This window comes from Eimeria necatrix, genomic scaffold (assembly GCF_000499385.1).
Source record: "Eimeria necatrix Houghton genomic scaffold, Enh_scaff186, whole genome shotgun sequence".
NCBI classification, from domain to species: Eukaryota; Apicomplexa; class Conoidasida; order Eucoccidiorida; family Eimeriidae; genus Eimeria; species Eimeria necatrix.
The window spans coordinates 22,501-48,757 of record NW_013655077.1 but is presented as its reverse complement, the minus strand read 5'-3'; the positions used below and the strand labels follow the sequence as shown (position 1 = coordinate 48,757).

Sequence of the window (26,257 nt, the reverse complement as noted above, 5' to 3'; positions counted from 1 at the left end):
GCGGCAGCAGCAGCGGGGCACCGCAGTGTGTAGGGGGGAGGGGCGGCGCTTTGCTCGGGGTCCCAGCTCCCTTGTCCTCCACTGCTGCTGCTGCTGCGCTGCTGCTGCTGCTGCTGCTGCTGCTGCTGCTGCGCTGCTGCTGCTGCTGCTGCTGCGCTGCTGCAGGGCCTGGTGTGCCTGTTTGGGCTGGTGTTTGGGCCGCACATGCGGGGCCACTTGGCCGTGGAGCTGGTGGGAGTCTTTTTGATTTTGAGTTGTTTTATTTTTTTCTTTTTGACAGTTTTGACAGACCCGGGATTGCCCGCTGCTCTCACGCAGCCGCTGCTGCTGCTGCGCGCCGGCGGCCAGCCGCTGCCCCTCGCTGCTGCTGCTGCTGAGCCTCCTGCGAAGCAGGAGCACGGCAGCCGCGAGCAGACGGCGGACACAGACGCAGCAGCAGCAGACTCACCCACAGACGCAGCAGCAGCTGCAGCAGCAGCAGCTGCTGCTGCTGCTGCTGCTGCTGCTGAGCCTCCTGCGAAGCAGGAGCACGGCAGCCGCGAGCAGAGTCGAGCCGCAGACCCACCCAGCAGCAGTGAGCAACCGCAGCAGCAGCAGCAGCAGCAGCAGCAGCAGCACGAGGAGCAGCAGCAGCTGCTGCTGCGGCCTGGAGAGCTGGCGAGGGAGTTGGTGGGCTTTTCTGCGCCTCCCGAAAGCCCAGAGTCTCCAGCGGGCGCCGAGTCTTCCCAAGCAGCAGCAGCAGCAGCAGCAGCACTTTGCGTTGCCGGGCGTGTCTGCGGACTGCAGCAGCGGGGAGAGTTGGGTGACGGAGAGCGAGTACAGCGTGGGCAGCAGCAGCAGCAGCAGCAGCAGCAGCAGCAGCGGGAGCAGCAGCAGCAGCAGCAGCAGCAGCAGCAGCAGCTGTGCAGGGAGTGCGGCGTGTGGAGCAGCAGCAGCAGCAGCACGAGCCACTGCAGCGAGTGCGGAGTCTGCGTCGAAGGCCTCGACCACCACTGCCCCTGGACTTCCAAATGTGTTGGCCAAAAAAACTTAACTTTTTTCCACCTCTGGCTTGCTGCTGCTCTTGCTGCGCTGCTCTTCCACGCAGTTGCTGCCACGCTCCTCAACGCGGACCCCCGCAGGCACGCCGCTGCTGCTGCTGCTGCTGCTGCTGCTGCTGCTGCTGCGGTGCTGCTGAGGTGGACGGCGCGCTGTTCTTGCTGCTGCTGCTGCTGCTGCTGCGGGGGTGCTGCTGAGGTGGACGGCGCGCTGTTCTTGCTGCTGCTGCTGCTGCGGGGGTGCTGCTGAGGTGGACGGCGCGCTGTTCTTGCTGCTGCTGCGGTGTTGCTGGGGTGCTGTTGCTGCTGCTGTGCTGCTGCTGCTCCTGCTGCTGCTGCTGCTGTGTTGCTGCTGCTGTGCTGCTGCTGTTGTGCTGCTGCTGTTGTGCTGCTGCTGTTCCTGCCGTGCTGCTGCTGTTGCAGTGCTGTTGTTGCTGCTGCTGTGCAGCTTTTGCGGTGCTTTTCTGGTGCTGCTGCACTCGTGGACTGTTGCTGATGCTGCTGCTGCTGCCGTTGCTGCTGCGGTTGCTGCTGCTGCAGGAGGAAGCACGGCTGACGCCTTGCTGCAGCGGAGCTTCGCCGCAACGAGGCCGCCCTAAAGACTGAAAGCTGCTTCGCAGCAGCAGCAGCAGCAGCAGCAGCAGCAGTAGCGCAAGGCCCGCCGAAGTGCAGGTACTGGCTGGGGAGGCTCGCAACACTTGCATGGGTTTCTTTCCTGGCACCCTTGCTGCTGCTGCTGTTGCTGCTGTTGCTGTTGCTGCTGCTGCAGTTGCTGGCGGCTGCAGCAGCTATGCAGTCGCGAAGAGCATTTAGTGAGACCGAGCTTTCCCGCTTTTCTTTTTGCTGCAGCAGCAGCAGCAGCAGCAGCAGCAGAAGCAGCAGCAGCTCGCAGCCCATCAAGAACAACTTTCACTTGCTGCTGCAGCTGCTGCACCGCATTTGCTGCTGCAGTCTAAGTCTGCAGAGCAGCAGAAATGCACTTTTCAGTCTAATTTATTTCTGCTGCCTTAGTGCTTTTTGCTGCGCCGGAAGTGCGGCTCTCTGCAGCAGCAGCAGCAGCAGCAGCAGCAGCGACAGCAGTAGCAACAGAAGAAGCAACAGCAACAGCAGCAGCAGCGCGCAGCAGCACGTAATCAGGTGGTGCTGCATAATTGAACTTCTGGGGTTAGGGTTTAGGGTTTAGGGTTTAGACTTGACGCAATCAAAACCCCCAACCCCAGCAGCTAAATTAAGAAAAGAAAAAGATTTAATGAGAGTACAAAAAGATAAGAAATATAATTTAAAAGAACTTCGGGGGCCCCCAGGGTACCAGGGGCCCCCAGGGGGCCGGGGGCCCCCACGGGCCCCCAGGAGTTCAGGGGGCCCCAGGGGCCCCAGGGCCCCCAGGGTACTCAGGGGGCCCCCGGGGCCCCCAGGGTACTCAGGGGGCCCCCGAGGCCCCGGGGGCCCCAGGGGCTCTTCAAATCCCCTCAAAGGCTATTACAAAAGGGCCCGGGGGGCCCCATTCGCTGTCTTTGTTTGAAAAATGCCTTTGAAGAATTACAATTAAGACTTAAAAAGAGTTATTTGCTGCTGCAGTTAAGACCCGGCTGCAGTGCTGCAGCGCCACAGGGCTAGCTACTATAGCTGCAGCGGCTTGCAGCAGCGAAGGAACCCGCGTACGCACCGCCGGATCAGCAGCAGCAGCAGCAGCAGCAGCAGCAGCAGCAGCAGCAGCAGCAGCAGCTTCTGCAGCCCCAATTGGTTCGGCGGCAGCTTTCAAACAGAGTCAAGAGACTCCACAGATATCGTGGCGTTTAAAAATGCGTGCAGATGACGGCCCTCCTCCCTGCAGCAGCAGCAGCAGCAGCAGCAGTAGCAGCAGCAGCAAATGAAGCCGCAGCAGCAGCAGCACTAGCAGCAGCACAGCACGCCAAAGAGCTGCAGCAGCAACCTCACCGCCCAAGGAGCTTCTGCAGCTCCGTGTCGCTCATCGCCGCTAAGTCCCTCAGACACCGCACCTGCAGAAACCCGGGTAAACAGACTTCTTGCTGCTGCTGCTGCTGCTGCTGCAGCAGCAGCAGCAGCAGCCATAGCTGCTGCCAGCTGCATGTGGTAAGCAACGCCAATCCTGAAGCTAACAACGGACGCGCGTCTGCAGTGCCGGCAGCAGTAAGTAAAGCAGCAGCAGCGACAACGGCAAAAGCATCAGCCACAGCAGCAGCAGCAGCAGCAGCAGCAGCAGCAGCAGCAGCAGCAGCAGCCCTTACTCTTGAAACAACAAGGTTGATGTTAAGCGGAGTTATGCCGGGCAGACGCCTCAGAAGGTCGACAGCAACCGTGTTTGTTGCTGCTGTTGCTGGCAGCACACGGCCCCCAGAAGCAGCAGCAGCAGGTGTAGATCCTGCAGCAGGCACTGCTGCTGCTGCTGCTGCAGGCACTGCTGCTGCTGCTGCTGCTGCTGCTGCTGCTGCAGGCCCTTTTAGGCTCAGTCCTCTCTCGTCGGCGCTGTTCACTTGCTGGCCGCTGCTGCTGCTTGCTTGCCCCCCAGCATCAGCAGCAGGAGCATCTTCGATTGCCAAGGGCGTGGGAGGATTAGACGTTTGCTGCTGCTGCTGCTGCTGCTGCTGCTGCTGCTGCTTCTGCTGCTGCTGCTGCTGCTTCGGCGCCTCTGAAGAGGGCCCTTCTCCCGCCAAGACAAGTTTGTCGATTTCGGCAATCCTTTGGAGGGACGGCTGTTCCCTTCCGACCTGCAAACGCCTGCAGCGACAGCAGCAGCAGGTCAGCAGCAGCAGCAGCAGCAGCAGCAGCAGCAGCAGCAGCAGCAGCAAAAGCGGCCGCACGCGTCAACGCCGACTCTTTTTGCAAGCAGCATCTGCTGCAGCAACTGTTGCTGCTGCTGCAGCAAACGTACTTTCATTGCTACAAAAAGGCTTGCAGCAAATGCTGTATGGGGGGCCCACAGAAGCCGCAGAGACGGGAAGTGCAGCAGCAGCAGCAGCAACCTGCAGCAGCAGCAAACAGCATCAGCAATAGTCTAGGGCGCGCTGAATCCAAACAGCACCTGCTACAAAAGGCGCCTAAAGACAAGCAGCAACAGTAGCAGCAGAAGCAGCAGCAGCAGCCGCAGCAGCAGTCGCTGCAGCAGTGACCTACTTATTCCAAATGGGGTGCAGCACGTCTCTGCCATGTCTGCTGCTGATGCTGTTGCTGCTGGGAGCAGCAGCAGCAGCAGCAGCAGAAAGGTTTACTGGCGCTCCCCCGAAATCAAGAAGCAAACAGGGAGACTGGTAGTGCCGCACCAGTAGCCGTGCCTGCAGCAGCAGCAGCAGCAGCAGCAGCAGCAGCCAGGCATTACGGCAGCAAGCAGCAGCAAGGCTGGCACTGGACGAAGACGCAGCAGTAACGTAATGCAGGAGCCGATGCAGAGAGCAGCAGCAGCAGCAGCTGCTGGTGTTCTCTGCTGGCCGTGGTGCTGCAGCAGCAGCAGCTGCTGCTGCAGCACCACGGCCAGCTGCCGCAGCAGCCGGCGTACCTGGTAATAAAGTCGGCTCGAATTAAGTGACTGGATCAAATCTGAAATGGCCTTTCGCTCTACGCAGATGTCCCTGTAAACTCCAGCAGCAGCAGCAGCAGCAGCAGCAGCAGCAGGAGTCCAAAATGTGTATTTGCCGTCTCTTTCGGCAGCCACTGCAGCAGCAGCATGACAGCGGCAGCAGCAGCCGCAGCCTCAGCAGCAACTGCAGCAGCAGCAGAAATAGCGGGAGCACAAGCAACAGCAGGCACAGCAGCAGCAGCAGCAGCAGCAGCAGCAGCAGCAGCAGCAGGGACGCACCTTGTCAGCACGTAGTCGCCTACTGTGATGGTGATGGGGTGTACGTACACCTGGCTGCGAAAGAGCTCGTAGGGAAGTGAGCAGCGCATTTCCCTAGCATCTACAATAACTGTTGGCTGCAGCTGCTGCCCTGCAGCAGCAGCAGCAGCAGCAGCTGCAGCAGCAGCAGCAGCAACGCCGCCGCCGCGCCAGCTGTTCAAAGCCTGCGACGGCTCTATGCCCACAGCACGCAGCTGCAGCAGCAGCGAGGCTTTTGCTGCCTGCACTTCTGCTGCTGTCTTTCCGCCGCTGCTGCTGCTGCTGCTGCTCTGCTGCTGCGCTGCAACGTGCAGCGCAGCCCGCAGCCGCTCCGGGCCCCACGGCTGCAGCTGCTGCAGCAGCTCCTCGCGCAGCAGCCGCTGCGGAGCCAGCAGCAGCAAATCATCTGTTACCAGCAGCAGGTGCTGCGCTGAGAACTCAATGTGCCTCCAAGCTGCTGCTTCTTCCTGCACGGAGTGTACGTACTGCTGCAGCAGCAAACTCTCCGCAGCAGCAACCAGATACACCCGAAGCTGCGACCCCACAAGCCGCTGCTGCTGCAGCCACTTCAGCAGCCTCGCGCAGGTCTTCTTTGCTGCTGCAGTTGCTGCTGCTTCAGCCCCCGCTGCTGCCGTTGCTGGTACCAACTCTGTTGCGCATGGGTCTGCAGTGGCCGCCGCTGCTGCTGCTGCTGCTGCTGCTGCTGCTGCTGCTTTCTCGCTGCCCGCAGCTGCAGGTGCAGCAGCAAAGGCAGCGAGGGCTCTCCTGATTTGCTGCTGCCGGTAAACAAAGGCACAGTAGTTTTCCAGCAGCCGCACACACGGCAGCAGCGGCGGCAGCAGCACAACTGCATGCGGCTGGTGCTGCTGCAGCACCAAAGACACTGCAGAAGTGCCCTCTGAGACACTCACAACCCGCGGTAGCGGGCGCACCCTGCAGCAGCAGCAGCAGCAGCAGCAGCAGCAGCAGCAGCAGCAGAGCTGGGGCTGAAGGGTCAGAGGCGTATCTCAAACAGCTCAAACGGTAAAGCTCGACAGTTCACACGCAGCCCAGGCGTGCAGCAGTAGCAGCAACAGCAGCAGAAGCAACAGCAGCAACAGCACAAAAAGCAACAGCAGCAGCAACAGCAGCAACAACAGCAGCAGCAGCAACGGAAATACTGACCGCAGCCCCCGCGTTCTCCAGCGCAGCGCCCTCCACAGCTCGCGGTCGGTGGGCCCCTCGGGATCAGCAGCAGCAGAAGCAGCAGCAGCAGCAGCAGCAGCAGCAGCAAACCCGTGGGGATGGCCCCCCATCATTTCCTCGACTCGAAGCGCCTGCTGCAGGAGCTGCTGCTCTGCTCTTCTGCTGCTGGTGAACCCGAGGCTGCTGCTGCGGGCGTCTGCGGACTCTGCTGCTGCTGCCGCTGCTGCTGCTGCTGCTGCAGCAGCCCCGTACGAACCAGCAGCAGCAGCAGACGCCCCGCCAGCAGCAAGGCCGCGCACGTAGCTGCTGAAACACCGCAGCAGCAGCTGCCGAGACCCCAGCAGCAAAGTCAAGCGCGCGCTGCAGCAAATGCTGTTGTCTCCGCCTATAATTAAAATGCGGTAAACGGGGCGGCGAAGCCGCTGCGCTTTGCGCGCCCCTGCTGCTGCTGCTGCTGCTGCTGCTGCTGCTGCTGCTGCTGCTGCTGGCCCGGCAGCAGCCGCCGCCGGGGGCGCGCCCTCATCAGGTTGCTGCTCTTCGGCGCATGTGGCGTTTCTCAATGTGCTGCTGCTGCTGCTGCTGTCGCTGCTGTCAGAGCTGCCTGCGCTGTCGCTGTTGCTGCTCTTGCTGCTGCTGCTGCTCTCGCTGCTGCGGATGTAGATACAGCCCGGCATCTCGGCTTCTGAGCTGCCCCCGTCAGGCCGGTCATTTGCTTGCTGCTGCTGCTGCTGGTTCCCGTCAGCCACAGAAGCAGCAGCAGCAGCAGCAGCAGCAGCAGCAGCAGGTGCTGCGCGCCGCTGCTCCCGCAGCAGCGCCTGGTATATGTCGTCGTCAACTTGGCAATTCCACACAAATTGCTGCAGCCACTCGAGAGCAGCAGGAGGCTCTAAGTGGAGTACAGCTCTCCTTTCATACTGCTGCTGTCCTGCTGCTGCTGCTGCTGCTGCTGCTGCTGCTCCGAGTCCCGGCGTTGCTGCAGTATCTGTCCGCTGCTGCTTCGCTGCGCTGCCGTTTTCCCCATATGAGAAGCTGGCAGCAGCAGCAGCAGCAGCTCCTGCTGTTGCTGCTCCACCAGCAGCAGAACCTCCTACAGGGACCCGCTTTGTCGTGTAAACCCTGCAAGAGCAGCAGCAGCAGCAGCAGCAGCAGCAGCTAAAGCAACTGACTCAGCTTAGCGAGAAAATGGCAGGTAAGTAAAGATGGCTGTGAAGACAGGCACCGCATTGCAGCAGCTGCAGCCGCAGCAATTTGCCGCTGCTCATGGTCTCGCTGCTGCTAGTGTTGCAGCAGCAGCAGCAGCAGCAGCAGCAGCAGCACTGACGCAAGAATGCACACCAGTGCGCCTGTCTGTGCCGCTCACAATCGAGACAGCAGCGGCAACAGCTCGCAGCAAGATAGGCAGCAGCAGCACAAAACAGCAGCAGCAGCAGCAGCACAAAACAGCAGCAGCCGCAGCAGCACAAAACAGCAGCAGCAGCAGCAGCAACACAAGCAGCAGCAGCAGCAGCAGCAGCAAAGGACCTCTGCCTAGCTCTCCTTAAGATAACCTGCAGCTCCGTGGTGTGGCCCCAGGCCTCGTCAATAGTTTTGCTGCTGAGGAGAGACTCCAAGTAAGAAAGAAAAGAAACACAATTCAGCCGCCACAGCAGAAACACCAGCCGCCGCAGCTCGCCCAAGTCCTGCAGCAGCAGCAGCAGCAGCAGCAGCAGCAGCGGCAGCGCTGTAGGTAAGAAGGCCACCCCTGCCGTGGGGTCCCTAGTAGAACTGCAGGCCACAGCGGTAGCAGCAGCAGCAGCAGCAGCGACAGCAGCAGCCGCGTAGAGTCGCGGCTGACGCCAGCAAACGCTGCGGCGCCCGTAAAGCGCTTAGGCGGCAGCCACAACAGCAGCAGCAGCAGCAGCAGCAGCAGCAGCAGCAGCTGCCAGCGCAGCGGCTTACTGCGACCAGCGCCTTTGTCTTTGGGTCCAGCTGATGCCACACGGAGTTGAGGGCTCTTCTCAAAGAGCCCCCCACCGGGGCCCTGTGCTGCAGCTGCTGCTGCTGCTGCTGCTGCTGCTGCTGCTGCTGCTGCTGCTGCTGCTGGTCTTCAGCAGGCAGCGGGGGAGGCGCTGGACCCCTGAAAAGACAAGAAACCTCCCAGTCCTGCAGCAGCCCGGGGCGGCACTTCTTCAGCTGCTGCAGCCCCCGCTGCAGCAGCAGCAGCAAAGCCTGCTGAATCTCCAGCTGCAGCGAAGACGGCGGCAGGCAAATTTCGCAAGTTTGCGGCTGCGAGGCTCCCTGCAGCGCAGCAGCAAGACACATTGCATGCACTTTGCTGCTGCTGCTGCTGCTGCTGCTGCTGCTGCTGCTGCAGTTGATGCGACGTTTGCGGCGGTCTCGTCCGTGTATCAGCTGGAGACTTGCGAAGCCAGCAGCAGCAGCAGCAGCAGCTGCTGCTGCTGCTGCTGCTGCTGCACGCTCTGTTGCTGCTGCTACTTCTGCTGCTGTACCTCTAAGCTTTCCGTTACATCTTCGTGCATGCGGCTCATGCGCTGGACCTTCTTTAGCTGCAGCAGCTTGAGAGTCTGCGTGAGGTTGCAGCTGCTGCTGCTGCAGCTGCTGCTGCTGCTGCTGGCAGCAAAATGGTGCGGCCTATCACTTATCGCCTTCAGACCTCCCACTCTGTTGCGCTGTCTGTACACCCGACAGACGAAGGCCTCATGAAACCCTCCGCTGATGCTGCAGCAGCAAGACGCAGCAGCAGCAGCAGCAGCAGCAGCAGCAAACAGCAACGCTCATACGCAACAACTGCAGCACCAGCTGCAGCATCTGTGTCCCTGTGTACCTGCCAGCAGCAGCAGCAGCAGCAGCAGCAGCAACGCCAACGGCAGCCGCCTGCCGGTGCCGTATGTGCTGCTGCTGCGCTACCTGCTGCTGCGCAGCCGCGCCAACCCCGCTAGCCTCTGCTTTGCTGCTGCTGCAGCTGCTGCTGCAGCAGCAGCTGCTGCTGCTGCTGCTGCTGCTGCTGCTGCTGCTGCTGCTGCTGCTGCTGCACGACGACGACGAATGCGTTCGGCGCGCACGAAGACAATGCAGTCAACAACTTCTGGAGGCAAACGGCCAGTGAGAAGGTCGGAAGCAGCAACAGCAGCAGGGCAGCAGAAGCAGCCGCCGCCGATGTACATTTGCTGCCGCTGCTGCCAGGTGGTGGCTGCTGCTGCTGCTGCGTTGCTGCTGCTGCTGCTGCTGCTGCTGCAGGCGAGGCGCAGCTCCTCTGCGCGCTGCTGCCGCTCCAGCTCAGCCAGGGCTGCCAGCGCCGCTGCATGCTCTGCTGCTGCGGCTTCTGCTGCTGCTGCAGTGCTGCTGCTGCGCAAGCGCACCTCAGCAGCAGCTGCTGCTGCCTGCAGCAAACGGCGCTGCTCACTGTGCTGCCGCTGCTGCAGCGCATGCACTGCTGCATGCTCTGCTGCAGCAAGCCCCAGCACCAGCACCAGCCGCGGCCAGGCTGCGCTGTATAAGGGCCGCCGCAGCTGCTGCTGCTGCTGCTGTTGCTGCTGCTGCTGCTGCTGCTCACATTCCTCTTGTTCGTCGGAGAACACAGAGCTGAAGATGCCCCCGCCGCCGTTTTGCTGCTGCTCCTGCTGCTCCTGCTGCTGCTCGGAGCTGCCACTGCTGCTGCTGCTGCTGCTGCTGCCGTTGCTGCTGCTGCCACCTTTGCTTTTGTCTCTCTGCTGCAGCAGCGACAGGAGCTGCAGCAGCACCCCGTCGGCGTCGAGGCCTCTGCTGAGCAGCAGCAAGCAGTCCTGCTGGTGCAGCAGAGCAGCAGCTCGTTGCACGTACTGCAGCTGCTGCTGCTGCCCTGCTGCAGCAGCAGCAGCAACGCAGTCTAGGGCAGCCTCAGGCTTCATGGCTTCGAAGGGGCTCTGGAGCACCACATTGGGGCAGCAGCTGCTACTTCTGCTGCTGCTGCTGCAGTTGCTGCACTTGCTGCACTTGCTGCAGCAGCAGCTGTCATTGCTGCAGTTGCCTTCAGTACATTGGGATTCTACGGGAGCCTAAGGGGCCTCACAGGTAATAACGGCTGCAGCAGCACGCCACGCAACTCGCTGCGGCTGCTGCTGCTGCAGGCTTCGTGTGTGGCTGCTGCTGCTGTTGCTGCTGCTGCTGCTGCTGCTGCTGGGAGTAAGAGGCGCAACCGGCGTGCACGCAGAGACACGGCAGCAGCAGCCCGTGCTCTGCTGGAGCTGCGATGTGCCTCTTTGTGTCTGGTGGTCAGACCCCTCAAGACTTCGTTGCTGCTGCTGCTGCTGCTGCCGCTGCTGCTGCTGCCGCTGCTGCAGTTGTTGGACTAGCAGCTCTTTCTGCTGTTGCGCCTTCCAGGGGCAGCAACTGAAGTAAGTTTCAGAAAGCCTTCATCGACCGAATCGATGCTGCTGTTGCTGCTGCTGCTGCTGCTCGCGCAGCAGCAGCTGCTGCTGCCATGGGACTGCTGCCGACGGGCTGATTGCAGCAGCGTCTGCGCCCCTGCCAGCAGCAGCGGGGCAGCAGCAAGCCAGTTTATTTGTCTCTATTGGAACTAAACGCAATATTAATGAAAAAGAAAACACTTAAAGGAGCATTGTCATCAGCAGCAGCAGCCGGACACCGCCTCTGCTCTGCATGCCCCCTGCAGCGCAGCAAACGAGCAGCTGCAGCAACTGCAAGAGCTGGAACGCCAGCAGCAGAACCTGCAGCGTTAGAAGCAACAGCAGCAGCAGCAATAATATATGCTTTAGAGGCACCAGCAGCAGCGGAGGCGTTCCGAAGGCTTCGCGCGCAGCAGCAGCAAGAGGGGCGCCGAAGGCAGCAGCAGCAACAGCAGCAGCAGCAGCAGTAACAGCAGCAGCAGCAGCTTTCCGTGTGAACGAGAGGCTGCGCTCTTCAGTAGAAGCAGAGAGGCTGAAGCATAAGTCCCTACAAGGAGGACAGCAGCAGCAGCAGCAGCAGCAGCAGCAGCAGCAGCAGCAGCAGCAAAGATGAAGAAGGGATCTGGGCCCACTCCACCGGAGAAGCGGCAGCAGCGTCAGCAGCCCCCGCTGCTGATCCGCGCTCTGAATGTGCAGCAGCACAAGTGGGACAAGGCAAGCCAAGCCCTGCTGCTGCTGCTGCTGCTGCTGTTGCTGCTGTTGCTGTTGCTGCTGCTTGCTGTTGTTGCTGCTGCAGGTCGTTCGTTTCTTCTGCTGCTGCTGCGATTCTCCCTGACGACATGCTGCTGCAACCACAGCTTAGCGTCTGTTTGTCAGCTTCCGTTCCTGCTGCTGCAGCACGAGTATTGTTAGCAGCAGCAGCAGCAGCAGCAGCTGCTGCTGCAGCAGCATCCGCCGCGGAAAGCCGCCTCCCCATGCGTGTGCCCTGTGCGTGTGTCTGCTGCTGCTGCTTCTTCCGCCGCTGCTTGCGCTGCTGCCTCTTCTGCTGCTGCCTCTTCTGCTGCTGCTGCGCCGCTGCTGCTGCTGCTGCTGCTGCTGCGCTGCTGCTGCTGCTGCGGGGTCCAGATGGACTGCAAGAACGTGCTTTTTTGGCTGAAGCAGCTGACGGGCCTCACAGTTGGCTTCTCGTTGGGCTTTAATCAATTAAGTGGAATTCATTTCTTCTTTTTGTTTCTTCTTTGCCAATTTTCCATTTCCTTCGCTTGGGTCAAAAAGGCCAGCCCCAAGCCTTTGCTGCTGGACCTCCCCGCCGTCGCCACCGAGGCCCTCGCCCCCGCACTCGGCATCTTCGTCGTCCGTCGCCGCTGCTGCTGCTGCTGCTGCTGCTGCTGCAAATGCTGCTGCTGCAAATGCTGCTGCTGCTGCTGCTGCAAATGCTGCTGCTGCTGCAAATGCTGCTGCTGCTGCTGCAAATGCTGCTGCTGCAAATGCTGCTGCTGATGCTGATGCTGCAAATGCTGCTGCTGCAAATGCTGCTGCTGCTGCTGCAAATGCTGCTGCTGCTGCTGCAAATGCTGCTGCTGCAAATGCTGCTGCTGATGCTGCAAATGCTGCTGCTGCTGCTGCAAATGCTCCTGCTGATGCTGCGAATGCTGCTGCTGATGCTGCAAATGCTGCTGCTGCTGCTGCAAATGCTGCTGCTGCTGATGCAAATGCTGCTGCTGATGCTGGTGATGCTGCGGGTGCTGATGCTGCTGCTGCACATGCTGCTGCTGCTGCACATGCTGCTGCTGTTGCTGGTGATGATGCTGCTGTGGTGGCTGCTGCTGTGGGTGCTGCGGTTGCTGATGCTGCTGCGGTGGTCTTTGCTGCTGCTGCTGTAGTTGCTGCTGCGTTTGTTGCTGCAGTGGCGGCCCTGTCTTGAGCCCCTGCTGCTTTTTATGTGGCTAGTGCTGCTGTTGCTGCTGCTGCTGCTGGAGGCTTTTGTGGGCTCCTTGCTGCTTGATATGTTGTTGCTGCTGCTGCTGCTGCTGTTGCTGCTGCAGCTGGCGTGGACGGTCAGCTTCAGCGTTTGGTACCCGCGATGACTTCGCAGCATCCAGAAGCAGCTGCAGCAGCAGCAGCAGCAGCAACGAAAGCAGCAGCAGCAGCAGCAGAGCCCGCAGTGCAATCAATGTCAGCACAACTGAGGCAGCAGCAGCAGGAGCAGCTGCAGCAGCAGCAGCAGCTGCTGCTGCTGCTGCTGCCGCTGGCACCGCTGCTGCTGCAACTGCTGCAGCAGCAGCAGCTGCTGCTGCTGCTGCTGTAGGCTGCAGCCCTTTTGGGCCTTCTGGCTCCGCCTGCCTCGCTTTTTCCTAGAGAAGACTTTTATTATTTATTTATCTTTTTGTCTTTTTGCTTCTGAGACTTTTGCTGCTGTTCATTTCTTTTTGTCTTTTTGGCTTTCTTCTTTTTTCATTTTCTTTTTCTTTTTTATCTTTTTGTCTTTTGTTTCCTTGCTGTGAGCTGCGCTGCTTTGGTGCTGGCTCTAGGTCTGCTGCTGCTGCTGCTGCTGCTGCTGCTGCTGCTGCTGCGCTTGGCTGCTGCTGCTGCGCTTGGCTGCTGCTGCTGCGCTTGGCTGCTGCTGCTGCGCTTGGCTAGCGCTTTCTGTCCCTTTTGAGGTCTCTGCTGCGTCTCGAACGGCCTCTGCTGCTGCAGTGGGATCGCTTCTGCTGCTGCTGCTGCTGCTGCTGCTGCTGCTGCTGTCCATGCCTGTAGGCTTTGCTGCCGATTGTTACATAGCCGCAGCAGCAGCAGAAGCAAATCAGCCTCTACGGAGGCAAGCCGCAGAAGCAGCAAGCCCAAACCCTAAACCCTCGAGGGTTTAGGGTTTGGGGGCCACCTTTGAGGGTTTAGGGGCCACCCTCGAGGGTTTAGGGTTTAGGGGCCACCCTCGAGGGTTTAGGGTTTGGGGGCCACCCTCGAGGGTTTAGGGGCCACCCTCGAGGGTTTAGGGTTTAGGGGCCACCCTCGAGGGTTTAGGGTTTAGGAGCCACCCTCGAGGGTTTAGGGTTTAGGGGCCACCCTCGAGGGTTTAGGTCCTGTTGAGGGTTTACGCTTTAAGCTCCAGAGGACTACGCCTAGGGTTTAGGCTATGGGGGAAACCCTCTAGGGTTTAGGGGTTTGACTCGAGAAGGGTTTAGGGTTTGTGGTTTAGGGTTTCGGGTTTACCCACTGAACTTCAGGTTCAAAATTTAAACTAAAAGGTCTGGGGATTGCACTCGAGGGATTAGGGTTTGCCCTAGGGTTTAGGGTTTACCCTAGGGTTTGGGTTTTCCCCCTAGGGTTTAGGGTTTACCCTAGGGTTTAGGGTTTACCCTAGGGTTTAGGGTTTACCCTAGGGTTTGGGTCTCCCCAGCTAAAGTTGCTGCAGGGCGCGGAAGGTGGGGCTGGGGTTTGCGCCGGAGGCGTGCAGCGCCGCCAGCGCGCCAGCGCTAAACCCCAAACCCTAAACCCTAATTTAGGGTTTAGGGTTTAGGGGCACTTGCGGTCCACGCAGCCGCGAGCCCCGAACTCGCTGTACTCCTGCAGAGTTACAGCTAGCTGCGAAAAGGTGCCTAGACACCCCACGATGGAGCCCCCAATCCAGCTAGCCATGTGGCGCTCGACAGCTCCTCTGCTGCAGACCAGCCGCAAGCTGCTGCTGCTGCTGCTGCTGCTGCTGCTGCTGCTGCTCCCGTGCGCGCGCGCGCCCCCCACCCCCGCGCACAAACGCGGCAGCTGCGCAGAAAACCACACGCGCAAACCCCTCCTGCTGCTGCTCCTGCTGCTGCTGCTGCTGCTGCTGCTGCTGCTACTTCTGCGCTTGCTGCTCCTGCTGCAGAGCCTGCTGCTGCTCCTGCTGCTGCTCCCGTTGCTCATCTCTGCCCCAAGTAGCTGTGCTCCCACCACTACTACCGCTGCTGCTGCTGCTGCTGCTGCTTATATCTGCCTCGAGTATCCGTCCTATTCCTACCACTACTGCTGCTGCTGCTGCTGCTGCTGCTGCTCTCTGCCTCGAGCACCTGCCGTACCCCTCCTCCTCCTACCACTACCCGCTCCCCTCCCCTCACCCCGCTGCTGCTGCTGCTGCTGCTGCTGCTGCTGCTGCTGCTGCTGCTTATATCTGCCTCGACTATCCGCCCTATCCCTACCACTACTGCTGCTGCTGCTGCTGCTCTCTGCCTCGAGCATCTGCCGTACCCCTCCTCCTCCACTACCCGCTCCCCTCCCCTCCCCCCGCTGCTGCTGCTGCTGCTGCTGCTGCTGCTGCTGCTGCTGCTGCTGCTGCTCACCTCTGCCTTGAGAGTCTGCACAAATCCTGGGAACTGGGAGCCGCCGCCCGCAAGAACTAAAGCCCCCAAGACATCTCTTTTTGCTGTTCGCTGGCAGCTTTCTGCGCACTTGCGGATGCACTCGAGGACTCCTGCAGGTGCTGCTGCTGCTTCCTGCTGCTGCTGCTGCTGCTGCTGCTGCTGGGCCGCCGTGACGATGCCCGCCGCAGCAGCAGCAGCAGCAGACCCGCAGTCCGGCTGCAGCAGCAGCCGGTGCTGCTGCCGCAGCGCAGCAGAAAACAAAATGTTCGGAACTGTCTTTTCTATGCTTGAGCAAACTGTGGGGGGAATTACAGTGCCGTCTGGCAGCACGTAAGGCTCCTCTGCTGCTGCTGCTGCTGCTGCTGCTGCTGCTGCTGCTTCGGGCGCTTCGGAGGCCTTTGCTTCTTCGCCGCCGCTGCTGCTGCTGCTGCTGCTGCACTTGCCCAGCAGCTGCAGCAGCACCTCCAGGACGTGCTGCTCGCCGAACTCGCGGAAGCTCTTCGTCTGTGCAGGTGCTGCTGCTGCTTCCTGCTGCTGCTGCTGCTGCTGCTGCTGCTGGGCCGCCGTGACGATGCCCGCCGCAGCAGCAGCAGCAGCAGACCCGCAGTCCGGCTGCAGCAGCAGCCGGTGCTGCTGCCGCAGCGCAGCAGAAAACAAAATGTTCGGAACTGTCTTTTCTATGCTTGAGCAAACTGTGGGGGGAATTACAGTGCCGTCTGGCAGCACGTAAGGCTCCTCTGCTGCTGCTGCTGCTGCTGCTGCTGCTGCTGCTGCTTCGGGCGCTTCGGAGGCCTTTGCTTCTTCGCCGCCGCTGCTGCTGCTGCTGCTGCTGCACTTGCCCAGCAGCTGCAGCAGCACCTCCAGGACGTGCTGCTCGCCGAACTCGCGGAAGCTCTTCGTCACGTGCGGGCAGGGAACGACGACCCGGCTCTGCTGCTGCTGCTGCTGCTGCTGCGGGGCTGCTGCAGCAGCAGGAGCCTCCCCGGGCGGCTGCTGCTGCTGCTGCTGCTGCTGGGGAATCACCGCGAAGCCCGGGGTGATGGGCACCTGCTGCTGCTGCAGCAGGTGCCGCGTGACCGCCAGCAGCTGCCGGCAACCCAGCGGAATCTCCTGCTGCAGTCGCTGCAGCAAAAAGCCTTCTTGAACAGCAGCAACGCTGCAGTTGCTGTGGCCCACATCGCACACAATGGCAGAAGTCCGCGCGCAGCCAAAGGCAGCCAGCACTGCCTTCCGCACCAGCAGCAGCTCGGGCACCTGCAGCAGCAGCAGCAGCAGCAGCAGCAGCAGCAGATGTGGCAGGGGAGCATCCGCCGCGGACTCAGCAGCAGCAGCAGCAGCAGTGGCCCCACCGCACAACCAGCAGCAGCAGCAACCTCAACAACATCAAGTCCTCTCCAACCGCCAGCAGCAGCAGCAACACCACCTCCAGAAGCAACACAAGCAGCAGCAGCAGCGCCACCACCAGCAGCAGCAGCGCCACCAGCAGCAGCAGCGCCAGCAGTAGCAGCAGCAACACCAGCAGCAGCAACACCGCCACCAGCAGCAAAACTGCGCCAGTAGCAGCAGCACCAACACCAACACCAGCAGCAGCAGCAGCAGCACCAACAGCAGCAGCAGCAGCAGCAGCAGCAGCAGCAGCAGCGTGCCTGGAGGAACTCGAAGGCCAGTTCTGCAAAGGCTTCTCGGATTTGTTTGTTGCAGATGTTTGGCTCGGCCAGCAGCAGCCCTCTTTCGTAAGTGGCCACGCCCAGACACCTGGGGCCAGTGACCTCCTCCACCAGCCGCTCCAGGCCCTGCAGCAGCAGCAGCAGCAGCAGCAGCAGCAGCAGCAGCAGCAGCAGCAGCGGCAGCAGCGGCTCCATCAGGCCCTGCCGCAACGGCAGCAGCAGCAGTAAAGCGCCAACGCCAACCGCAGCACCCTCGCCACGCCCCCTCTCAGCAGCAGCAGCAGCAGCAGCGGCAGCAGCAGCAGCAGCAGCAGCAGCAGCAGCAGCAGCAGCAGCAGCAGCGGACTTGTCTGTGCAGCACGTAAGTGCCGGGCTGGTCCACTCTGGAGGCCCTGTAGTCGAGGACGGGAAGGACTTCGACGTGGTCTGCCTTTTCGAGGGGGTTGAGGAACTGCTGCAGCAGCACGGGCTTTGCTGCTGCTGCTGCTGGGGCCGCGCTGCTGCTGCCCGCAGCAGCAGCAGCAGCAGCAGCAGCGCTGCAGCCTGCTGCTGAGCCGCTCTCCCCAACAGCAGCAACACCCACTACTGAACGAGTCACCATTCTTGGCAGCGCCTCTCCAGCAATTCCGGCCTTCAGGGAGTGGCAGCCCAGGTCAATTACTAGTGGGGTCGACATCTTGCTGCTGCTGCTGCTGCAGCTGCTGCTGCTGCTGCTGCTGCTGCTGCTGGGGGGGTCTTTGCTGCTGTGGCAGCAGCTGTTGCGGCCGATGCTCTCGGTGCTGCCGCTGCTGTTGCCGCGGCTTTGTGGTCGGTGGGGAGGGGCCGCAGCAGCAGCAGCCGCTGCAGCAGCAGCTGCTGCTGCAGTCACGCTGGATTACGCAGATCTGGGGCCTCTGTGGTGCAGCGGAGTTGCTGCTGCTGCTGCCTGTGCTGCAGCTGCAGCAGCGCAGGCAGCAGAGGGGCCCTTGTTGGTGCTGCGGCGCTTCGCAGGTGTATGTACACTCCAATTAATGTTAAGTAGACACACTTTTAGCTTATCTCTTGCTGCTGCTCGTGCACTCAGTGCCTCCTCGAGCCTGGCGTTGTCTGCTGCTGCTGCTGCTGCTGCTGCTGCTGCCTCGCCTGGCAGCGCAGGGAGGGTCTTTGGCCTCTAGCGACGCCCCCAGCAGCAAAAAAAGACCCTTTTTGCCGTTTCGGCTTTTTGGGTTTCTTTTTTTAAAGGCGGCGCTGCATGCAGGTACAGCAGCAGCAGCAGCAGCTGCTGCTGCTGCTGCTGCTGCTGCTGCAGCCCCACGTGCCTCAGCAGCAGCAGCAGCATACAGTGAAGCACCGGCGGCTGACCGTTGCTGACTGCTGCTGCTGCGGCTGCTGCTGCTGCTGCGCTTTGTCTTGCTGCTCAGAGCTGATTCTTGCTGAAATAAGTATATGTTTTGAATGTTTTCCCCAAAGACAAGTAATTTGTTGCTGCAGGCGGTGCTGCGGCTGCTGCTGTTGCTGCTGCTGCTGCTGCTGCTGTCTCCTGGGCCTGACGCCTAGAGGGACCACTGCCGCCGAAGGCCTCAACCACACTCTCGCCTTCCCGCTGCAGCAGCAGCAACAGCAAGTTCCCTTTTACTCTTTTCATTTTTTTGTTCCAGGAAGGCAGCAAAAAAGCCCGCAGCAGCAGCAGCAGAAGCGACTGCAGCAGCAACAGCTGCAGCAGCACTGGCCACAGCCGCGCCAGCGGCAACAGCAGCACGAGCTGCCCAGGCAGCAGCAACAGCCCAGACAGCTGCAGCAGCAACAACAGCAGCAGCAGCATCAGCTGCAGCAGACAAAGACGCGAGCCAGAGGAGTAACGGCCGCAGTGGCGGCAGCTGCAGCACCAACAGCCGCAGCAGCATCGACAGCAGCAGCAGCGACTGCAGCAGCAGAAGCAGCAGCAACCTGCTAAAATAATGAAATTCTTCTCAGCTTTGTGTTTGCGGGTCGCGACGGCCTTGCTGCTGGCGTTGCTGCTGCTGCAGCAGCAGCTGCTGCAGCAGCCCTGGCTCGGGCCAGCAACCGCGGTGGCCGCAGCCGCGGAGACCTCCGTAGCGGCAGCAAGGGCGCCCGCAACAGCAGCAGCAGCAGCAGCAGCAGCAGCAGCAGCAGAAGCAGCAGCAGCTCGAGATCACGTATCACTGGAGTTTCCGCGTCTGAAGCTTCTCTTTGAGGCCTCCGAAAACAGCATCTCCACTTCTCAATTTCCTTTAGAAACATACCGGAAGATCTGGAAGATCTTTGGGCAGGTGCTGAAGCAAGCGAGGCAGCAGCAGCAGCAGCAGCAGCTGCAGCAGCAGCAGCAGCAGCAGCGCGGGCATCCGCACAGCCCGTCGCCCTACCCCGAGTTCGTCGTCCGGGGCATCCCAGGCTTCGTCTTGGGCGGCATCCACGAGCTGCACTTTGCCTGCCGCTTGCTGACCAGCAGCAGCAGCAGCAGCAGCAGCAGCAGCAGCAGCAGCAGCAGCAGCAGCAGCGCGGGGATGTCTGTGCTGATGTGCAGCGGGCAGCCGCCTGCTGGCAGCGGGGAAACTGTGGCCTCGTTCGGGCTCGAGCTGGTGGGGGGCGTGTTTCCCGCAGCAGCAGGGCGGCGGGGCCCGGCAGCAGCAGCAGCAGCAGCAGCAGCAGCAGCAGCAGCAGCAACTTGCAAGCTGGGGCTGCGGAACTGGCGGCGCGACGAAGCCACCCTCAGCAGCTACTTAAGAGCTGCTGTGGGGCTTTGTGCTGCACTGGGCTACGGCCACCAGGTGTACGTACACCCCAACGGCCCCGTGCTGGAGTACTTGCCTCAGTTGAATCCCCAAAGCATTTTGGGTTTGGGATTTCTTTCAACAGCTTCTCGGTACTTGGAGTTTGGAGAAGCAGCTCCGTTGGCAGCAGTGAACCCGAGTCCTGCTGCTGCTGCTGCTGCTGCTGCTGCTGCTGCTGCTGCGCCCGCTGCAGCGGCCAGCGACCCCCACCGCGAGGAAGCAGCAGCAGCAGCGCTGCAGGCCCCGGGGCCCCTCAGCAAACTCGCCTGGCTGGGGGCCCCCCTGGGCCAAAATGTCTTGCGAGAAGCTTTGGAGAAAATAAAAAAAGGAATGGAAGCAGCAGTTTTGGTGGAGGGGCCCTCGGGGCCCTCGGAAGAGGGTTGTTCTTTGCTGCTGGGGCTGCAGCAGGAGGCGTTCAAGTTGCTGGCAGCAGCAGGGGCCCCCAGCTGCAGGCCGGGGGGCCTGCTGCTGCAGTGCAGCAGGGAGCTGCAGCAGCGGTGGTCCAGCGAGGCGCAGGCTGCTGCGCTGCTGCTGCTGCAGCAGCTGGAGGCGGCGCTGCCGCAGCAGCTGCTGCAGGGCAGCCGCATGCTGCGGCTGCTGAAGCAGCCCGGCGTGTGGCTGCTGCTGCAGCGGCTGCTCGGCGGCGCTGCTGCAGCACGCCTCGAGGCCCCGCAGCAGCAGCAGTGGTACGCAGCAGACATGCTGCTGCTGGGGCCCCACAACTTCCAGCAGCAGCCCTACAACAAAATGGGCTTTTCAGCAGCAACTTTGCTTTCCGAGCTGCTGCGCTTCAGCACTTTCTTTCTGGACCTTTCCAGCAGCAGCAGCTACTGGAGTTCCATGGGTTGGGGCTGCATCTTCGAGCAGATGGCTCTTGCTGCTGCTGTTGGTTCTGTCTTCCACAGGTTTGCGCCCCTGGGGGTCTCGCGGCTGCAGCGCGCAGCAGCAGCAGCAGAAGCTGTTGCTGCTATGACTGCTGCTGCTGCTCCTCCGGAGCAGGACGAGGGGCCTTTCGCGGGGGCTTCCGGGCGCCGCTCGCCCTCCCCGCAGCAGCGGCGGCTGCAGCAGCAGCTCGAGCAGCAGCAGCAGCAGCAGCAGCAGCAGCGGCGGCAGCACAAGCGGCAGCGGTCGGCGTCGCTGCTGCAGGTGGGGTCGCAGCGCTCGGGGCTGTGGGACTCCCCAATGGGCCACTACGCGCGGCAGCAGCAAGCAGCAGCAGCAGCAGCGTCGCAGCAGCTGAGTTCCGGTTTGCTGCTGCGGCCGGTGATGCCTGCGTACGACTTCAGGGAGCTGCAGGAGCTGGCAGCAGCAGCAGCAGCAGAGCTGCAGGCGGGCAGCAGCAGCAGCCTGGAGGCGCGGGCAGCAGCAGCGCGGCGGCTGTGGCTGGAAAGCCCCCTCTTCAAAGCTGGCAGCAGCCTTCTCATCAAAAAAGTCCCCACCAGAGAAAATGGACCAATGGACCTGACCATTGTCTGCAGCAGCAGCGGCTACTTCCCAGTCACTGCCAACTTGGCTGGCTGGCTTTCCCCGCTGCTGTGCGAGCCGCACTACAGCCCGCGGGGGGCCCCACAGTCTGCGGGCAGTTCGGGCAGCAGCAGCCCGGAGTGGGGTTCTCCGGTGCCCTTGCGGCGGCGCCGCAGCAGCAGCAGCAGCAGCAGCAGCAGCAGCAGCAGCAGCAGGGAGCCCCGCAGCAGGCTGATCGGGATGGAGTTCGAGAACAAGCCCCCCTTCCGCTGCGGAGTGGGCTTTCTGGGCAACGAGGCGCAGCCAGAAGAACTCGAAGTGCCCGGGAAGCTGCTGCTGCAGCTGCTGCTGGGGCTCTGTTTGCTGCACGGCTTCCACACTGTGTGGCTGCTGGACTCAGCAGCAAATGTGCATTCCCGCGAACTCCTCAAGTTCGCAATGGCAGCAGAAGCTGCCACTTCTTACTACGAGAGCAGCGGCTTCCTCTTCAGCGTGGACACAGTGCTGCAGCGCCACAGCCCCGTGGTTTGCGGCTCCTTCGAGGCCCCCAGCAGCAGCAGCAGCAGCAGCAGCAGCAGCAGCGAGGACGAGCAGCAGCAGCAAGAACTCGAGGCCATCTGCGCTGTCCACTCCGACTTGCTGCAGACTCCAGGCTCAGACCCCACAGTTCTTTTTCCCTTGAAAGATGTGGCTTTCAAGTTGCTGCAGGGCCTCACTTTCGACTGCAGCGCCCCCTCCTGGGCGGGCTGCAACAGCAGCAGCAGCAGCAGCAGCAGCAGCAGCAGCAGCAGCAGCGGGGACCTGTTCCCGCTGCTGCGGCTGCTGCCAAACGGCCGCTGCGCCTTCCAGGAGCAGCAAATGTGGCAGCAACTTGCGCAGCAAAGTCCGAAGCACTGCGGGCTGGGGGCGCGGGTGGGGGCCTGCCACAAGTGGGTGCGGCAGCAGCTGGGCTGCAGCAGCAGCAGCAGCAAAGGCTGCCCCTACCTCAAGTTTCTTTACTCCAACTTCATCACTCCGGGCTCAGACCCTTCGCAGAAGCTGCCTGCTGCTGTGGCTAGCTACTGGGAGGCCCACGGCCGGCAGCTAGCTGCTGCTGCTCGCGAGTCGCCGCGGCAGCTGCTGCTGCAGCTGCTGCAGAAGGAGGTCGACAGCTGCAGCAGCAGCAGCAGCCTGCAGCGCGAAATGCAGCGCCTCGGCATTGACTGCCAGCAGCTGCAGCGGGACGGAGAGCTGCTGCAGGAGGTGCTGCAGCACTCCCTGCTGCTGGTCGACTACACCAGCCTGCCCCAGTTCTGGGTGTCGCGCGCAGCAGCAGCAAACGTTGCACCAGCAGCAGCAGCAGCAGCAGCAGCAGCAGCAGCAGCGCAACACCAACCCCAGTGCCCTGCTTCCTTTGCCTGGGAATTCATTCGCCGCATGCAGGGCCAAATGTACAAACACGTCAGCACCTCCAGACCCTCCATAGGCACTGCAGCAGCAATTCGCCCCCACGACCCAGACGAAGAGCGGCATTAGCAGCAGCAGCAGCAGCAGCAGCAGCAGCAGCAGCAGCAGCGGGAGCTGCAGCAGCAGCACGAGCAGCAGCAGCAGCAGCAGCGGGAGCTGCAGCAGCAGCACGAGCAGCTGCAGAACAGGCAGCAGCAGCAGCAGAAAATCTTGCTGCTGCATCAGCAGCCAAAGTAGCTGCATCGGCAGCGAAACAAGCAGCTGCAGCAGCAGCGGCAGCGGCAGCAGCAGCAGAAAATTTAGCAGCAGCATCGACAGCCGAACTAGCAGCGCGGCCAGCGAAACAAGCAGCAGCAGCAGCAGCGGCAGATGCAGCACCTGCAGCAGCAGAAGATTTAGCGGCAGCCTTGGCAGCCGAACTAGCAACATTGGCAGCGCGACAAGCAGCTGCAGCAGCAGCTGCAGCAGCTACAGCAGCAGCAGCAGCTACAGCAGCAGCAGCAGCAAACAAGCCGCAGCATTCTCTTGAAGCAGTTGGCTTTTGTAGGAAGGCTCTGGGTCTCAGCAGCAGCTAGCGCGACGGAGGCGTTTTGCTGCTGCCCCCAGAGCCTTCAGTACACTCCTAGCTGCTGCTGCTGCTGCTGCTGCTACTGCTGCTGCTGCTGCTGCTGCATTTTCTTTTAGTAGTTCCCACGCGGGTACATTGTTTTGGCCCAATTTGTATTTTCTTTTAAAGCCCAGCAGCAACTGGTGCAGCAGCTGTCTGTACACCCCAGGGCGCAGAAGCAGCTGCATGCACTTTTCCACTTTTGCTGCTGCACTTCGCGGCTCCAGGCTTTCTCAGCCGCTGCTGCTGCCTCTTAGGGTTTAGGGTTTAGGGTTTAGGGCTAAGATTCAGCGCACCGAGCCACCAGCTTCACTTTTCAGGGTTTAGGGTTTAGGGTTTAGGGTTTGGGGTTTCCCTGCAGGCTCAGTCTTTGTCGGCTGTCGCTTTTCGTGCAGAGGGGCCACTGGCGGCCACCACGTTTGGGTTGGTTGAGGGTTTAGGGTTTAGGGTTTAGGGTTTAGGGTTTGAGATTTAGATCTTGAGGGTTTAAGCTTCTTAAGCGGCAGCTAAACCATGGAAGACCAGGAGCAAAAGAACGCAGCAGCAGCAGCAAGAGCACTCTTTGGTTGCTGCTGCTGCTGCTGCTGCTGCTGCCAGAGTCTAACAAAACTACTCCAAATCTTTTCATGTGCTTCTGGGCTTTTAACCTTCGCCCTTTAAGGGGCCCCCTTAGGGCCCCAGGGGCCCCCAGGGGCCCCCGAGGGGCCCCCAGAAGACCCCTTGGGGGCCCCTGGGGGGCCCCTGGGGGGCCCCCGCCCATAAATGTTCTTCTTGAGGACGAATTTTTCTTTTTTATATTTTTATAAACTCATTTTAATGTCATGAAAGGCCTTAGGGGCCCCCCAGTCCCTGGGGCCCTCCTGCAGGCGTGGCTGGGGGGCCCCCCAGCCAGGTTTGCTGCTGCTGCTGCTCGGGTGTGCCCCTCCTATGAGCTCACGGGGCCCCGCCGTGCTGCAGCCAGCTGCTCAGCTGCTGCTGCTGCTGCTGCTGCTGCTGCTTGCAGTTGGAGCGGCAGGGCTTCCCACTCGCTGAGGCCTTGCAGCGTTGCTGCTCCTGCTGCAGCTTCTGCTGCAGCTCCTGCTGCAGCTCCTGCTGCAGCTTCTGCTGGCAGCAGCCGCTGCAGCAGTACGTCTTGTCGAGCCTCCTCAGCAGCAGATGCCGACGCACAGCTCGCTCTAGAGCAGCAGCAGCAGCAGCAGCAGCTGCTGCTGCAGATGCAGCAGCAGTGGGTACGCAGCGCTCCTGAGAGCCACGTGCTAGCGAAGCAACCACTTCGGGCCCACACTGCAGCAGCAGCAGCAGCAGCAGCAGCAGAAGACGAGCTGCTGCTGACGCCAGCAGACTGTGTGAACTTCTTCAAGCTGCACCAGGGCACGCTGCGGCCGGAGCGCTACCTGCTGCTGCTGCAGCAGCTGCAGCAGGCTCTGCAGCAGGACGCTGAAAGCAGCAGCAGCAGCAGCAGCAGCAGCAGCAGGTGGAGGCGCTGCATTGAGGAAGAGGACGTGGTGGCGCTGCAGAAGTGGCTGCTGCTGCGCGTGGACGCGATCCCGGCCCGTTTGCTGCTGCGTTGTTTGCTGCAGCTCGAGCAGCTAGCCATGTGCAGCAGGCTGCTGCTGCATGCTGCAGCGCCGCTGCTGCTGCTGCAGCTGCCGCAGCTGCGCCTCCAAGGGGCGCTGCAGCTGCTGCAGCTGTACGTACACCGCAAAGCAGCAAAGCCGCAGATGTGCATACAGCTCGCTGACTGGATTGCAGCATGCGGAAGCAGCGGCTCCTTGAGCCTCCAGCAGCAGCAGCAGCAGCAGCAGCAGCAGCAGCTGGTGCAGCAGCAGCGGCTGCAGCAGGAGCTGGGGCAGCACGAGCACCTGCAGCTGGAGCTGGTGAAACGAGAGCAGCCGCAGCAGCAGCAGGAGCAGCAGCAGGAGCAGCAGCAAGAGCAGCAGCAGCAGCAGCAGCAGCAGGCAACTCAGCTGCACCAGCTGCCTTCCTCCGTCTTGGCAGGAGCTTGCGAAGTAGCAGCAAAAATGCCAGCCAGCCAGCATGTGCTGCTCCAGGGTAAGACAAAAAAGGGTACTGGGGGCCCCCGGGGGCCCTTGGGGGCCCCCGGGGGCCCTTGGGGGCCCCTGGGGGCCCTTGGGGGCCCCTGGGGGCCCTTGGGGGCCCCTGGGGGCCCTTGGGGGCCCCTGGGGGCCCTTGGGGGCACCTGGGGGCCCTTGGGGGCACCTGGGGTCCCCTGGGGGCCCTTGGGGGCCCCTGGGGGCCCCTAAAAGGGGCCCTAGAGGGCTCCGGGGGGCCCCCGGTTGAGCCCCGCATGGAAAGATGTGCAGCAGCAGCAACAGCAGCAGCAGCAGCAGCAGCAGCAACAGCAGCAGCAGCAGCGGCAGCACGCAGTGGAGCAGATTGGCCTCAGCGGTGAGACAATGGCTAAAAGGCCGAGTGTTGAATTATCAAGAAGCAAAAAAATAAAATTAAAAATTAAATCAATATCATAAATAAAAGTCATTTGCTGCAGTGTACAGACAGCAGCCATGCATTCACTCTTTTTGCACTTCTTCGCACTTTTCTCCCTTTCTTGATAACTCTTTACATTTAATTTAATTTTATTCATTTATTTATATTTATTTTTATTTATTTGCATTTATTTGCATTTATTTGCATCAATTTATTCCAAAAAACAAATAAATGCAAATAAATGCAAATAAATGCGCCCTTGTGTTTGTCTTGGCTTTTTGGCGGTCTTTGCAATTCTGAAAAAAGAAAAAAAGAATTTAAAATAAATTAATTTTAATTAAATGCACTTATTCCTTTTCCCGATGAGATGCAGCTCCCCGAGAGCTTAAATGCTGAAAAGGAGACTCGAAAAAGCATGCAGTTGCTGCTGCTGCTGCTGCTGCTGCTGCTGCTGCTGCTGCCAGCCTGGCGGGCTTGCTGCTGCGACCCACAGGGCCCTGCAGCAGCCGCAGTGGGCTGCAGCGGCTGCATTTGCTGCTGCAGCTGTCTGCAGCAAGTGCTGCTGCTTTTGTGTCTCATTAAATGAATTTAGAATAATAATTAAATTAGAATAATAATTAAATGCATACTTGAATCTCAAAAAGGAGAAGAAATGAGAGCAACAGAGGCAGCAGCACATGTGCAGAGGGCCAGCAGCCTGCGTGCTGCGCAGCAGCAGTAACCAAAGCTGCTGCTGCTGCTGCTGCTGCTGCTGCTGCTGCGTTTGCTGTTGTTTGGCAGGGCTGCTGCGGTGTATATGGGCGGCTGCAACCTGCGGGGTGAGGCAGATGAACTGGCGTTGTTGTGGCTCCGTGCTGCTGCTGTTGCTGCTGCTGCTGCTGCTGCTGCTGCCAGAGGCTGCTAGTTAGCTCTTTTGCACTGTCTTCCTTCGCAGGCCCAGCTGGACCGACTCTTCAAACAGGCAGAAGGTGAGCCCCCGCGAATAGGCGAGCAGCAGCAAGAGCAGCGGCAGCTGCTCTTGCTGCTGCTGCTGCTGCTGCTGCTGCTGGGCTTGTGGCTGCTGCTGCTGCTGCTGCTGCTG

At 61.2% G+C, this 26,257-nt stretch overlaps 6 protein-coding genes across 6 annotated transcripts in view; 4 read left to right on the top strand and 2 right to left on the bottom strand.

The window, feature by feature from the left end:
- Window positions 1–204: 204 nt before the first annotated feature.
- Window positions 205–1,033, top strand: ENH_00023970 (hypothetical protein; the record flags this gene model as incomplete). Its single annotated transcript, XM_013584637.1, has 2 exons — window positions 205–918; window positions 980–1,033. 2 exons carry the CDS (start codon window positions 205–207, stop codon window positions 1,031–1,033), a joined length of 768 nt encoding a protein of 255 aa, XP_013440091.1.
- Window positions 1,034–5,885: 4,852 nt separating this feature from the next.
- Window positions 5,886–9,941, bottom strand: ENH_00023960 (DNA-repair endonuclease subunit, putative; the record flags this gene model as incomplete). Its single annotated transcript, XM_013584636.1, is given in 6 exon segments — window positions 5,886–7,170; window positions 7,576–7,733; window positions 7,993–8,331; window positions 8,544–8,699; window positions 8,705–8,772; window positions 9,089–9,941. Coding segments are annotated over 6 exon segments (2,859 nt in total).
- Window positions 9,942–10,513: 572 nt separating this feature from the next.
- ENH_00023950 (hypothetical protein, conserved) lies at window positions 10,514–10,909 on the top strand (the record flags this gene model as incomplete). The annotated part of the gene is given in 2 exon segments (XM_013584635.1): window positions 10,514–10,534; window positions 10,538–10,909. Coding segments are annotated over 2 exon segments (393 nt in total).
- Window positions 10,910–14,371: 3,462 nt separating this feature from the next.
- ENH_00023940 (actin-like protein 3b, putative) lies at window positions 14,372–17,116 on the bottom strand (the record flags this gene model as incomplete). Its single annotated transcript, XM_013584634.1, has 2 exons — window positions 14,372–16,027; window positions 16,787–17,116. 2 exons carry the CDS (start codon window positions 17,114–17,116, stop codon window positions 14,372–14,374), a joined length of 1,986 nt encoding a protein of 661 aa, XP_013440088.1.
- Window positions 17,117–18,377: 1,261 nt separating this feature from the next.
- ENH_00023930 (hypothetical protein, conserved) lies at window positions 18,378–22,190 on the top strand (the record flags this gene model as incomplete). The annotated part of the gene is made up of 1 exon (XM_013584633.1): window positions 18,378–22,190. One exon carries the CDS (start codon window positions 18,378–18,380, stop codon window positions 22,188–22,190), a length of 3,813 nt encoding a protein of 1,270 aa, XP_013440087.1.
- A 1,359-nt stretch (window positions 22,191–23,549) lies between these two features.
- Window positions 23,550–26,257, top strand: part of ENH_00023920 (hypothetical protein, conserved) — a gene marked incomplete at both ends in the record, with an annotated part of 8,354 nt that continues 5,646 nt past the window's right edge. The window contains 4 exons of the mRNA XM_013584632.1: window positions 23,550–23,620; window positions 23,732–24,780; window positions 25,957–25,994; window positions 26,111–26,144. Coding sequence (XP_013440086.1) covers window positions 23,550–23,620; window positions 23,732–24,780; window positions 25,957–25,994; window positions 26,111–26,144 — 1,192 coding nt within the window. The remainder of the gene's footprint in view (window positions 23,621–23,731; window positions 24,781–25,956; window positions 25,995–26,110; window positions 26,145–26,257) is intronic.